At 36.3% G+C, this 14550-nt stretch overlaps 1 protein-coding gene across 1 annotated transcript in view; it reads left to right on the top strand.

Moving 5' to 3' along the window:
• The window catches only part of IntS9 (integrator complex subunit 9), a 67266-nt gene that overhangs the window by 20265 nt on the left and 32451 nt on the right, over nt 1-14550 (top strand). The window contains exons 4-5 of the mRNA XM_081755766.1: nt 1568-1769; nt 9608-9741. Of these exons, the coding sequence (XP_081611892.1) occupies nt 1568-1769; nt 9608-9741 (336 nt within the window). The remainder of the gene's footprint in view (nt 1-1567; nt 1770-9607; nt 9742-14550) is intronic.

The following is a 14550-nucleotide window of genomic DNA, read 5'->3' as shown; positions in this document are numbered from 1 at the left end:
GAGGTGTCATGTCGGTGGGTTTTTAAGCTTCTTATAACTACGTCAGCAAAAGCAAGCGAATAGTCATGTTACTGAACCATTTCCGGTGTTACGTCGAGGAGGATGACAGTTTCTTAAACCTCATTCTCACTGGCGGCGAAACGTGAATACTGCATTACACTCCTGGGTCAGAACAGCAGAGCATGGTGTGGAAACATCCCGGCTCGCTAGTAACGAAGAAATTCCGAACAACACCAGCGTCAGGTGAGCTGATGTTCACAGTGTTTTGGGAGAGTCAGGGATCGTTCCTACTACATTTCTTGCGAAGAAGTGAAACCATTAATGTATAACACTATTGTCGTATAATCTCTCACTGCGAACAGCCAATAAGAAGAAGCGTCAGGGTATTCGGGATTGACGATGTGGATTTTCTTTATGACAAAGAAAACCGCACATTGGCGAACAAAACAGTTGCCCAGCATCACCCTTAGGTGTGGGAGATTATGGAGCATCCCGTTTACAGTCCCGGCCTTGTCCCTAGTGATTACCATCTTTTTGGTTCATTGAAGAAGTTTCTGACAGGACAGAGGTTCACGAACATTACCGATGCGTAGAACGTGCTCGTCGTTTCTGTGATTAACCGAGCGCCTTCTACGCAGCGGGCATCGAGAAACTTGTAGTACTGTGGAACAAGTGTCTTCACGGACGTGGTGATTATGTAAAGAAATAGACAAAGATGCGTAGAACATTCTATGTGTATTTCGTTTATGGTTTGTAATTGGACAATAAATTAGTAGTCGCAAAGACTTTTTTTTTATTTATTTATTTTCCCTCATACTTAAATATATCTAACCTAAACCCCTGTAGTTTGCTTTAAAGATCAGCACGCTGTGTTGATCAGCTAGTAAAACATAATTCGTAGAAACATAACTCACGTATTTAAAGAACTGAAAATTCGGCTTTACACTGAAATTTTTCACAAAAGTATTGTGCAGGACTATTAAAATTACCATATTATGATTTTATTAAATTTATTTTTTTTATTTTCTTTTAATATGTATCTTTATACATATCAGTTTGAAATTTTGTAGATTATTTTATGATTCGTAGAGCAGCCGAATGACAGTAATGAATGATTTCCTATGCATAGTTCGGATTTAGATTCCTTGGAACACAAGACTCCAATAGCATATTGTGTAGCGTGTTAATGATATTTGCATATAAAAAAAATAATAAATATCGTGAAAAAAAGGTGTTGAATCTCAACATTCCTTTTTTGTATTTTGCATAGCAGAGAGAGCGTTGTTTTGCAATACTTAAAAATAATTTGAAAGTTTAAAAGGATAGATAAAAGACACAACCATTCAAAACCATTCACAGTTTGTAACACTTGTGGTTTTCGAGATCTCATTGTCGAAAGGATTGGAGACAAACATATATATATATATATATTATTTTTTGTTTTGAAACTCATATAAACCTAGCATTTTAATATTTAGATTTTTTGTTCATGTACTTGTTTTAAGATAACCGAAAACTTTGGTACCATGTTAGTTTTTAAATTTAGTTTCTAAACATGTATTTTCAGGCTCTTTATGGAGGAATTGGTACAGTATATAGAACAAACTCCGAAAGCTACGCACGCTACGCATTGGAAAGACATGCTTCATATTTTGCCACCACCACTATGCGATGCTCAAAAGCCTAAATCATGGAGACAGCTATACAACATGAAAACCGTTAATGCTAGTCTAGCTCGTATTCAGATGATTGGATACAATGAAAAAATGGTAGGTCAATAATAATTTTTTATTTATTTTATTTATTTATTTATTTATTTATTATAGTTTAGTCCTTGTTTCTGATGTCATTTATTCGATTTATGAGTTTAGGAATGGTTAACTAAACTTGAGCGTCCAAATCGGATAGATGACTTCACATAATGCTTTTCACCATTGGACAAAATAACATTTCTCAAGTACTCTGCAGAGTTCAAAGAAATCTCAAAATAGAATACACTCCATGACCCTTGCGCATATAACCAGAGAATGACTACTTAAATTCAGTATTGCCAGTCAATATATTGGAGCTTTATTATGCAGAATTTTAAAATGTCAAAATAAAACACATTTGATGACTCTTGCAGAAATAACCAGTTTTTTTGCGCATATAACCACAGAATCACACTATTTAACACGTTCGCTGCGGCAGTATAAACTTAGTTTGGGTCTCAGTACTATACGAGTCACCGTGTGTCTCGTTGAAGGTTTGTCCGTCGGTGCGTTATGAGTCACCAGTGACATGTGCACAGATCTTACTTCGAGCTTCTCTCTGCAGATGACGACATGGTATTTCAAATTCACTTCAGCCATCTCTTGACAGAATCTGAAGCTACATTACACCAAAGCAGGACTCGTGACTTGTGTAGGACGTGGATGCTAGTAATGTTAAAAATCTGTACAAGACGAAAATACCACAAACACAGAGAGGTAATACAATGCATAAACCGGCACCACACAGAAATGAAGTATCACACGAGCCACCGGTGATTCGTAACGCAGCGAACGTATTAAATTCTGCGTTGCCAGTCACCATAGTGAAAGCAAATTTTAAATCAAAGCTGTTACAATAATAAGCGTATAAACTAAAACCACAATTTCTGCACAGCTTGGAGATTCCGGGCTTATGTATTTACTTAACAGTTAGTTATATTTTGTATTATTACATAGCATGATTATATGATTCCAATCCTTATCCAAAACTCTCTGGTCTAGAGTTAGTTCCAGTTTCAGAGTTCTAATGTAGTATATTTCTTTTTGTCATTCCAATATACTTTTGTTTAACATTGACAAACTGCAATGCACTTGATCAGAAAACGTAGATAATCCGTGTGTGTTAAAAAAAAAAAAAAAAAAAAAAAAAAAAGTGGTTTTAGAGCAACCTTAAAACCAGACTTATTTTCAACCTTTCAGAGTCTAAGAAAGTTTAAGCCACAAGAGAAGAGTAATCCATTTATCTGCATTATCGTGTTTCTTAATAATACCTGATCAAGATTTACCAGATAATACCTGGTTAAGTTGTTGGTTAAAGCATTTTTTTAATTTTTTTTTATTCCATTTTTCTAATGTAATTTTTGACTATCCATTGGGGGAGCCTAAACTAATTGTAGATGTTCTAATTTTTCTGCTGACTGCATTAGTCTGTATATCCTTTAAGTTATAGATTTTTTGTCTGAGATTTTTATTGAAATTAGGCGTTAAACTCTAATTAACTGGTCATTATTATTATAACACATGTATATACACCGATTAATCACTTAATTATGGCTACCTCCCTGATAGCGTGTAGGTCTTCTTTTCGCTTTCCGTACATCAGCGATCCATAGAGCGTGGCAGGGATGTAATTAAATGTCGGTAGTCGTATGCTGGTATAGGCAACCAAACAGCGTGTAATACGGCCTTCAGTGTGGAGATGGAGGTAAGGGAGGATCTCGAGAGATTGACATGATGTCCCACAGGTGCCTAAGGGGTTAAGATTTATGAGTATTGGGGGAAGGAGGAGGGCATGGAAGATACCATAAACCTGCACTGTCTCTCTCGAACTATTCCTGAATAGGATATGCCCGATTGCTAGGTGCGTCTAATTTTGGAAGATATCGTGGGAAAAAAAAGTGCAACATGATGTGATATCTCCAGTCTGCCAGGAGATAACGAAATCAGCCTCCAGTCAAGCGTTCATCTATAACTAAGGAATCTAATTATTACCATGCAAACGAAAAGATGTTGACATCATGCACGAGAGCTTCAGCTCCTCATGGAGTCCCTGTCAAACACGCATACACCCATCCACAGAGTGGGATAAAAGTTTTAACTCGTGAGACCAGCAGATATTCACCCTTCCTTTGTAACAATTAAATGTGTACATTTAAATTTACATACCAAACCAAATTTGTCGGCGGAATGACCATTGCATGGATAATTGTATTTAATACTATATGTGATTCTTTTATTTGTGTTTTGTAGTGAGGAAAATAATGAACAAGAACAACTGTGTATATATAGCTTTCTTTCTAACACTAATACGCATAGCTTCTTAATAATAATCATTTATTTAACACTGAACCTGCAGTAACCATAATTTCTTAGGTTAATGTTCGATTAATCGAAGACATCAAACAAAGTAAATAATAATAATAATAATAATGAATACTATACCAAACCTGTTTCACATTTTTAGTAATTTATATGCTAACGATATCCACAATTACATTTAATTTTTTATCCTTTTTGTAAAGCATTACCACCAGCAATAAAGTACCGGTTTCTGTTACTTGCAGGCTTGTAGGAATTTACATTAGTAATAATTATTTCTCGTGTAAGCAGGAACCTCACGCATAACACCCTAAGAGCAGCAGTCTGAAGATAAGATCCTGCAGTGGCAGATTAGGATTGTCAAAGGACCTAGGGAGAATCTTAGTTAATGAATCTGCCACTAAAGGCAGCAGTAACTAACTGAAGTTAAGAGCCTCATTCCACCAGGATTAAGTTCCTCTTTTCAGAACATATATATATCTGTATATAAGTAACGATTAGAAAGAGAAACTTATAATTTGTTTCCATTTATATGTCGATTACATCACACCTTGTACCGTCCAGTTCGCATGTTCTAACTTCAGATTAATCGTTGATGCTGAAGAATCAAAGTGACGAGTTGCTGATGCTAGAATAGTTCATACATGTGAGTATACAGCGCATGGTCATAGGTAGAGCATTGTCGTGATCATGGTTATATTCGGTTGTCAGTGCTCCTTCGCTCGTGAGCCCGTACTGTCACTGAATTTAACGTCCAACCAGACCTTGGTAGTTCCGCCAATGTTTCTTCATTTTTTTTTCCTGATGACACCTCCAGCTGCTTTCAAACATCTCACTAGTGCAGCCGTTTGCGCGAGCGAGTCACCAGACTTCAGGTCCATTCGATCTAACCTTTGTCAGACACTGATAAATCTTGACATTTATCCATCACGCGCAAATTTCCACTGCTGGTGGTCTTCCAGTTGTCACGAAACTCTTCTGGCAACAAAATCGAATCCAAGACCATGTAAATTCGTGGTAAACAGCATTGTGAGTTTTCTCAGGGCTCTCCCGTTTCCTCCCAAATTCTTACTCCATGAATCTCTTCATAATCATTTACTTTCACTAATTACCCGTCTCCTTTAATGTAAAGAATAGAATACTGGAACTTTAAGGATTTCATATCATTTCAAGATCGAATCCACTGTTAAGTCAGTGATTACTGTATCTTCGGAGCACCTAAGGCGTTATACAGGAAATTGCAGGACCTATTTGTCGCGTATTCGAATCTTGCTTAGGGCGTGGGTGTTATGTGTTATCCTTTCACACTTCGATTATTCATAATTCATCCTTTCCGTAGCCTGAAGAGTTAAATCGTGGAATAAAACTCAAAAAATAATATATTATATTTTTGTCAGTGTGATGTGAAATATGATAAGATAGTTATCCTCAGCTTCCAGATGATTGGTAACAACGGATTTTTAAAACTCCAATCATTATGCACGTTAACTTTTCATTAGTAATAATTATTTCTCGTGTAAGCAGGAGGCTCACGCATAACACCCTAAGAGCATTAAAAGTGGTAGAAGTTGAAAATAAAAAGCGCATTCTTCTACTTCTAAGCGCCTATTTGATGGATTTTGGTTGAATAGAGGTGAGTAATGGGGCTTGTTTGATGTAGTATCACACAAAACTGCTTGATCGAGTTTGAAGAGTTCTTTGCATGGTGATAGACTTGGCTTGGGATTGCTATTAAATGATACAGGAGAGAGATAAGTTTCGTTTTTTAAATTCCTAAGTTTATTTTTCTTTCTTAGATCATGATTTTTTCCTTCAGAAATTTACTCACAACCAGTGGCGGCGGTTGGAAGTTAAAAGTGGGGGGACAAGACATGATCTGAACAATTGTATATCAGTGTTAGATTTCCTGGTTGTTCCTAACACCGATGAAAGGTTGTATAACCAATAGGATACTATCCTTTTTCACTTAAAATACCGTATATCGTATTTCTATTTTATTAAGTAAATTCATAAGAGCAATACAGGTAGGTACTAGCCCTTTATACTTTAAAACAACGAAAGTATAAGAAGAAATTTGAGTTCTTGCTCATGAGCATCTTAAAATTCTATCTGGAAAGTTGTGTGATCAAATTATTTAATAAATTTGCAGAACAAATAAATAGAAGGGATAATATTAATCATAGTAATGAATAATGACGCTTGTTTTGCAGAAGTTATATTGAAACTGGGAATTAATGAACAACTTATACTTTTAATTCCACACATGCCATTAAATGAATGTTTTTACTCTTAGAAAATGAAATACAGTAAGTACTGCAAGCATATGCTATGACATTTAAAGAAATATGCAGTTGCAATATTAATTGCTTTTAATTGCAATTAAAACGCAATTCCTGTAACTTTCTTAACTCCACGGGAAGACAAATAACCAATACTTACTCACGCAATGGCAAATATCATATGGCACCATTTCTTTCTATGAAACAGTAATACATACAAAACCATTTCCAGGGTGTCCACATTCTGGAAAATAAGTGAAAGTCAGATAAGTAAAAATGTATCAGGTAAAGTCACGGAAATGGCAGATTGGTCAAGGAAAGTCAGTGAAAAATCGATTTAGGTCTATTATTCAATTACTGAATTTATGAAATAGGGTTGATTTCTTTACTGTTACTGGATGTAAAATGTGGTGTTCTTAATAATGATATTGAGGGATTCAGTGTTCTCTGATATAGTTGTTAAAACTAATTTTCTGCGAGAAACACATCTAACTGCATCCTGGCATATTTGCTCAAAAGGGTAGACGCTGTTCTAGAAGAATTGCATGGTGCCAAGAGGATATTTGGACAAGTGGCTGAGAACGCGAAGAAATAGTATCTCCAGCTCATAGTGAAAGCTCAGACTGAAGAATTTAAAGAACAATCGAATGAATTCATAGCCAATGACAGAGATGGTATTGACTTGATGAGTTTTTACTTAGTCTTAGGAAATGGGAAGAACTTCGTTGACTTATGGTCAGTTATAAAATTATGTTTTATCTTCTTTCACGGAAACGCATTTTTTGAAAGTGTTTTCACAATAAATAAAATTCTCATTGTTGAGAACTTACAAGAAGAATCTCTGGTGGCTCAACGGATCACATATGATTATGTGATGAGAATAGGTGGATCATCAATAAATTCAGTGAGAAGTTCAATGAGACAGTATCAGGTGTATTTGCAAAAGAAAAGAGAAATAAATGCTGGAGACGAGAAAAGGAGAGAGAAACAGGCGATTCAGCAACAACTAAAGGAGCTGGAGGAAGAAAAGAAGAAAATTAAACTGCAGAGACAACAAGAAGGATATTCAGATCAATGAGAAGAAAACTATGCGAGATAGGATGAAAACAAATTTCTAAATGGATTGCATATAACAACTGCACCAGCAAAATTATGTTACATGTTTTTTTTTTAATAATCAGTAAAATCATGTATGAACTGTTTATTACTATAGGCAATATTATAATGCTGTGTAATTGGTATTATAATGTGTATTTTTTTAATATCTTAAGTACTCTGTATACTGCGCAATTTCGTTTGTAACTTTACATTTTGTGTAATATATAGCTTAATCAATATCGCCCTAATGCACATATTTGTAAATTTACATTCCTTTGGAAAGAAAATTGAAAGAAAGAAACAGAAGCGGAAGAGAACAAGGTCAACTATGGGGAATCTGGAGGATGGGGTTTCTTTCTTTTTTCTATATTTTTAAGTTATACAGTGGGGTCAGGGAAATCTGGAACTTTCGTCATGGAAAGTAAGGGAAAAGTCAGAGATTTCTCCAAATTGTGTGGACAACCTGTTTACATTTCCAATGAAACTATAAATTAGGGCGTCACGTCAAAAAAGTGGGGGGGGGGCAACTGCCCCCTCTTGCCCCCCCTAATCGCCGCCCATGCTCACAGCGTATATTTATGTCACCGTTGAATTTTCTTTCAAACTGCTAGACATAACGATATGAAATTTAATGTTAGTATGGTTTTTGTTAGAAAGTATACGGATCTATTGTTCATTTGCACGAATTCGAAAAGAATGATGCAGAGAGCGGAGAATAGAGCGTAATGCTTATGTCAGTGATCGCGGAGGCATTGCTAGCTTAATCTAAAACCGAATGTACATTATATTTTTCCATGTAAATGGTATCTCTTTTTGGCTCATCCATTCTTCTAATAAGGGGCCGCGGTGGATCAGTGGTAGAGCATGCACCTCTGGAATATGAAGAGCTTGGTTCAATCCCAGCTCGCGTCAAGTGAACTTTGTGGTGAACAAACACCGTGTGCGTGGTTTCTCTCGGGTTCTCACGTTTCCTCCCACTTTCTTCATTCCACCATTTCATTCATTTCTCATCATCACCGTTTCCTTTAGCCTAGCCGGCATAATCATGGGACGTAATCTTAAAGATTTGTTTCTTCTAATAAAGCTGAAAGACAGTGCTTACTTCTGTAGATATAAATATATTTATATGAAAATATGAAAACTAAATAAATTTTGAGGACTACGTTTTCTCATTCTATGGAATTCTGTGGATCGGTTATTTTATTCTTAAATTTCATGCTAGTTATTTTGTAGGGTTGGCTATGCGTAGAACTATTTCATTGCTTTGATAAAATTTGTTATGTAGTTAAAAAGTAAGAAAATATTGTTAGATTGCTTGTACATAAAACTAAATATTTCCTGTTTTTTTTACATATATTTCATGTATAAATAAAGTCTATGTCAGTCAAAAGCTGCTTGACTTGTCGCATGAAATCATCGTATAGTTAGAAAAACACGGGGAGAAAAATGATCGCTATATTGGTGAAAACTCAACCTCAGACTTCTGTCTTCCAGGGTAGATGTAGTACTTGAACTACCAGTAGTACAATCTGTTTTAAACTTTATAGTTCCATACACAGGACAATGTGTTTATATTATGTGTCCCCATATTGAAGAACGATTCCATCTAGTCTTGTGGTAACAGCTTGTTTGACCATATGCATGTCCTTGAAGTTCTGACCACCAAGGAAATGTGTAAAACGAGATCGAAATTAGGCAGGGTAAGGTCTGACTATTCAGAGGATGAAATTTTTCCAGCAGTCTGTAAGCGTTTCTCACCATGCTTATTTTTTCGTGCTTTGTTAAACTGTTGCACCCGTCTACCATTGAGATACCCATGATCTGTTCGCATACATCTCACCAATTCCAAGTGAACTTCAGCTGCCGACATATTAAGTGAGTTCAAAAATTGTATAACTGAGCTCAGTTCACTTGTGGCTGGTGTTTTGAATATTATCGCAACTCACTACGAAGACTGTGGACTTGTCTATTTTATAGCGTCGCTTCCTCGGAAATGGGCCCACACTATTCGACACACTCTTACGATTGCAGCGCGGCTGCAACAAAAGTTGTGACGGAACTTAGTGTCTAAATATACTTTGTATATATAAAAACTTATAAAATTTTAGTTATTTTATCGTTGTGTTCTTTGAAACTATAATATTTTTAATCACTTTGCAGGATGTATACGGTGCACTTCGAGTGATGCCTGTTAGTTCTGGTTATTGCTTAGGAAGCAGTAACTGGATTATTACCTCTGAGTATGAGAAAATAGCATATGTTAGTGGATCATCAACTTTAACAACACATCCAAGGTAAGTATTTATTTGCATTAATAACAGTAATAAAAGAGAAAGATAAACAATATATATTAAGCTCATAAGTATAGGCAAGAAAATATATATTTTATAAACCAAAAAAATAAAAAAAAAAATTTAAAAACTCAAAATTTCATTGCCTTATTGTCAAATAAAAGATTATAGGGGATAGTGTGATACTTTTTGACCCTTCTTTGTATTTGGCGCGAGATGGTATGAATAAACGAAGGATTGAAAGTTAAAAAATACGGGACTTCACAACAGCTATAAGTTCCCGATCACTGTATTGTTAATGAAATTGAGACGGCTAAGAAGCATGTGATACGTCATCTACATAAGCAGATTACATAGAGAATTAGTTGGAAAAATCTTTTGGGGAAATGGGCCGAAAGGAATAAGATAGAATAATACAAAATAGGATTGTAGGCAGATGGGTAATAACAAGCCAGTGTCTACGTTGATTGAGCAAAGAATAAGATTCACTGTCAAGGTTGGTTTGTGCAGTGATAAACATGAGCTTAGGAAAAACTGGTAGCTTCATAAACAACATATCGTCGTCGGCAATTCAAAACCTGCTATGTGTATTTTGCAGGAGAAGCGAAAAACAGTATCCTGGTTAGATTTTTCGCTTTATAAAAGTGATGTTATAAGTAATATTTGATGCTGCACGTAACTTGATACCTTCTCAAGTAACTTGAGAAGATATCAAGTTACGTGCAGCATCAAATATTACTTATAACATCACTTTTATAAAGCGAAAAATCTAACCAGGATACTGTTTTTCGCTTCTCCTGAAAAATGCACATAGCAGGTTTTGAATTGCCGACGACGATATACCAGTACAAAAATACCATACATAAAATGATCTAATTCCATTATCCAGGACAGTAATTTATTCCATCCAGTGATGAGGTCAACACATGCAAGGGCCTTGAAAGAATGGTTGAGAGGAGGATTGGAGACTGACATCTGGAGTGATCGGACAGTATGTTGGATTGTGTTTCGGAGTATTAGATCATCGAATCCATTCGTACATATCTGTACATTCCTGGTGTGATCTTTGTACTTCCCTCACTTTGGTCGTTGAAGAACATATATGGTCCAGTGTGCAAACTATAGGAGAGCTGAGGGTGGATTTTATGTGTCTTTTACTAAAATGGCATAAGAGATAATATATTTGTAAATAGATTAAAACTGTAAGAACGCTTAAATTCTAAGCCATTACTGGTGTGAAGTAAGTTTTCACAACATATGTTAATGGAACTTGTCTCCATTCTTCAGTAAAGATAGTCCCGGGTTCGATTCCTGGTGGGGGGTACTAGGTCGAAAAAGTGTAAAACGCTTTTTCAGGCCAGCCACCCTGAATGAGGTTTTCCTGGGTTTTCCTCATTCACACCAGGCAAATTCCGGGGTGGTACCTAACTTCTAGGTCCCAGGCCGCTTTCTTCCTTCCCTCTCCCCGGATTGTGTGCTCGCCGAGGGACGTCGTCCCTCAAACGTAAAGGGCTCAATGGCCTTAGGTGCCGAAAGCCCAGAAATCTAAATCCTAAATCCCCTCTTTAGTAAAGATAGGTTAAAGAAAGTTTCCGATTGAAGTTAGATAAATATGTACAGTCACGAAAGAAGATATTCTTCAGTTGACAAAATTTCCTTTCCTAATAACAACAATAAATTAACCTATTAGAGTACCGATTTTGGCAAGTTATCAAATTATAACTATTCTAAGGATAACGAGAAAAAGATCCAAATTAATTCATTTGTTCCCGAAGTATCGGCAAAAGAAAATTTATCTACTGTCAAATACTTTCTTTTGCGTGTATACATAGCATATGATTAGACAAAAATCCAGAATTAAGTACAGATCCAACGTAATTTTAATACAAGAACAAAACAGTAGTGTTTATGTAGTTGTGTGGAGCTCCGATAACTAAATATTGAAAATATAACAAGCAAGATAATAGATTAAAATTACATGTGAGAGGAGCAGAGAATGATTATCCTTAGGGGAACACGGTGGCTCAGTGGTAAAGAGCTTACCTCTGGTGCGTGGGGTCCCTGGTTCGACCCTCGGCCAAGTAAGTTTTGTTCGTGAGTTTTCTCGCGGTACTTCCGTTTTCTCCCACTTTCTTATTCCACTAATTCTTCCATCATCACTCACTTGCCTTAATTATCCATATCCCTTGACCTAAAGGGAATAATCGTGGAACGTTAAACTGAAAGACTGCATTTCATTTTCAGTGATTATCCTCTATCAAGATTGGCGAAACATTTTGAGGTGTTTAGCAATTATTAATAACAGTAATGATATTAATGTATTTATTTATCTCCTTGGTTTGATTGTAGGCCGTGTGGGTTTCTAGTGAACAACGTAATATCCATATTTTTATCGGTGTTCTCCTGTTTTCTCCCACGTTCTTCGTTAACTCTTTCATAAGTATTCAGTTTGATTGATCATCCGTCTCATGTAGCGTAAAGACTATAATCATGTAATAAAGATTACATTGTTTTATGTGCCATTTCATGGTAATCAACGTTGTAAATTCAGTAATATGCACACCAATAATCTGAAATAAGATTTTTTTTTAGGGTTTCAAACAGTTATGTATAGTGGCCCAGCGTAGCGTAGTCGCTAACGCTCTTGTCTTTGGTGCAGGCGGTCCTGAGTTCGATTGCCGTTTTGACACGGACGAAAAAGTGTAAAAGCTTTTTCAGGCCAGCCATCCTAAATCAGGTTTTCCTGGATTTTCCCCATTCACACAAGGAAAATGCCGGTATGGTACCTAACATATAGGTCACAGGCCACTTCCTTCCTTTCCCAATCCTTTCTTCCTTCTCTTTCCTCGGAAAATGTGATCGCCGAGGAACGTCATCCCTTGTACAGTCCACAGCAAAAAACCTCAACATGAGCATGTAAGTTTATTGGGAAACTACGCCTAATAGCCCAGGGAATCAACATAACATCTAAGTGGCACGAATCACGCCAGGAGAAACCTCGGCGTCCTCCCATGCACACTATTTTGATGCAAGAGACTTCGTCATTTCACAATAAACTTACGTGCTCATGTTGCAGATTTTTTGCTGAGGACTGTACATGACGGGCTCACAGATGCCGAAAGCCCAGAAATACAATTCTTAAACAGTCACTTATGCAAACATTGGGATGGACTCCTATTAATTTTAAATTATTATTAGTAGTAGTAATAATCGAATACAAAATAACGGTGAAACTGACCTTGCATGTCATTGAATTACGGGAAAACGCCTGAATCGTTTGAAATGAGTTTTTGAATGTGGTTATCTTCTGCCTCGAACTGGCTTTATCATATTACTTTGATTCAAATGCATATCCTAAGGGGGAGCGGAAGGTATCATAATTTATGTGAAAAAACGAGTAACTCACATGCTTGTCAAGTTATGGAAATGAAACTCAGCATATAAACTCATTTAAAATAAGCGGACACGTATCAGGGTTTTTGAAAATTCTCATTTTTTTGTGAGGACAGAGGGATATTTTAAATAAATTTTTGACTACACTGAAAGCGAAGTTGTTTGTTATTTGTGATCGCATCACACACACACACACACAAAAAAAAAAAAAAACTGTTGAATATAGTTAGTAAGCTACCTCAAGTTAGGCTTTTGCCGCGGTGGCTCAATGGTAGAGCGTTCACCTCTTGTGCTTGGAGTCCCGGGTTCAGTCCCAGTCCCCGCCAAGTGAACTTAGTGGTGGACAAACACCATGTACGTGGGTTTTCTCGTGGTTCTCCCGTTTCCTCCCACTTTCTTCATTCTACCATTTCACTCATTATTCATCATCACTGTCTCCTTTTAGCCTAACCGGCATAATCGCGGGACGTAAAACTCAAAGGATTTCATTTTTACTACTACTATTACTACTACTACTGCTAACAACAACAACAACACCAACACCACCACCACTATGAATGAATTTGATAATTCTTGAAAGTTGATAACAAACCATCACGATGAAATGTTATTTGCTTCCGTCAAATATGAAGTATTATTTAATGGTGCATCATATTTTAGTATCTGTTCTTGTTAAAATGACATCTATAGAATCCATGCAAAATCTATTCTATTATAATAATCTAAATCAGAGTGATGGAAGTCAGCTCTTATTCAAGAAATGGACATTGTTGGAGACATGTGATTACTGTCATAGTTGTTCAGCCAACTTCATTGTAGTACTAGAATCATAATGAAACATTTCCTCTTCTAGCTCGTATCAGAAATATGTGTTTTAGTGATTCTGTGTATGGATAATGATAAGCAAATGTATAACAAGTTAGTGCGTACAAATGTTCTTTAATTGCACTAAACTGCTTCAGCAATTTGGTGCCTTCGTCAATAACTCTGGAAAACTCATATGAAACTTTTTTCACTTCCCAGAATTTTATTTGAGTATAAGGGTTTTACTTTAACATCTTCATCATTTTTCAGTTGGGCACACGAGAAAAAAATGTAAAATGAAATTCTGAGAAGTTGAAAGAAAACTTCATGTGAGTCTCCCAAAACTACTGACGAAGGCAAAAGAGTTCGATGAATATCGGAGGTTTAATTAAGTGTATCTTCTGTTACATATACGATACAGAAATGAGACATGCCTTAGAAGGAACGTTAACTCAAATAGCTTTTTGTCACAAATTACAAGTATTCAATGTGAGATCCCTTTGCGACACGGCACGCATCCAGTCTGCAGTCTGCTTCTTCCCACAGTGAAGCTAATATGTTTGGTGTGATACACTCCCCTGCTGAAGCAATTCTGTGTCTCAATTCGAGGAGGTC

Source organism: Thermobia domestica, chromosome 4, assembly GCF_964235325.1.
Source record: "Thermobia domestica chromosome 4, izTheDome1.hap1.1, whole genome shotgun sequence".
NCBI lineage: Eukaryota > Metazoa > Arthropoda > Insecta > Zygentoma > Lepismatidae > Thermobia > Thermobia domestica.
This window is presented reverse-complemented; position numbering and strand designations above follow the sequence as displayed.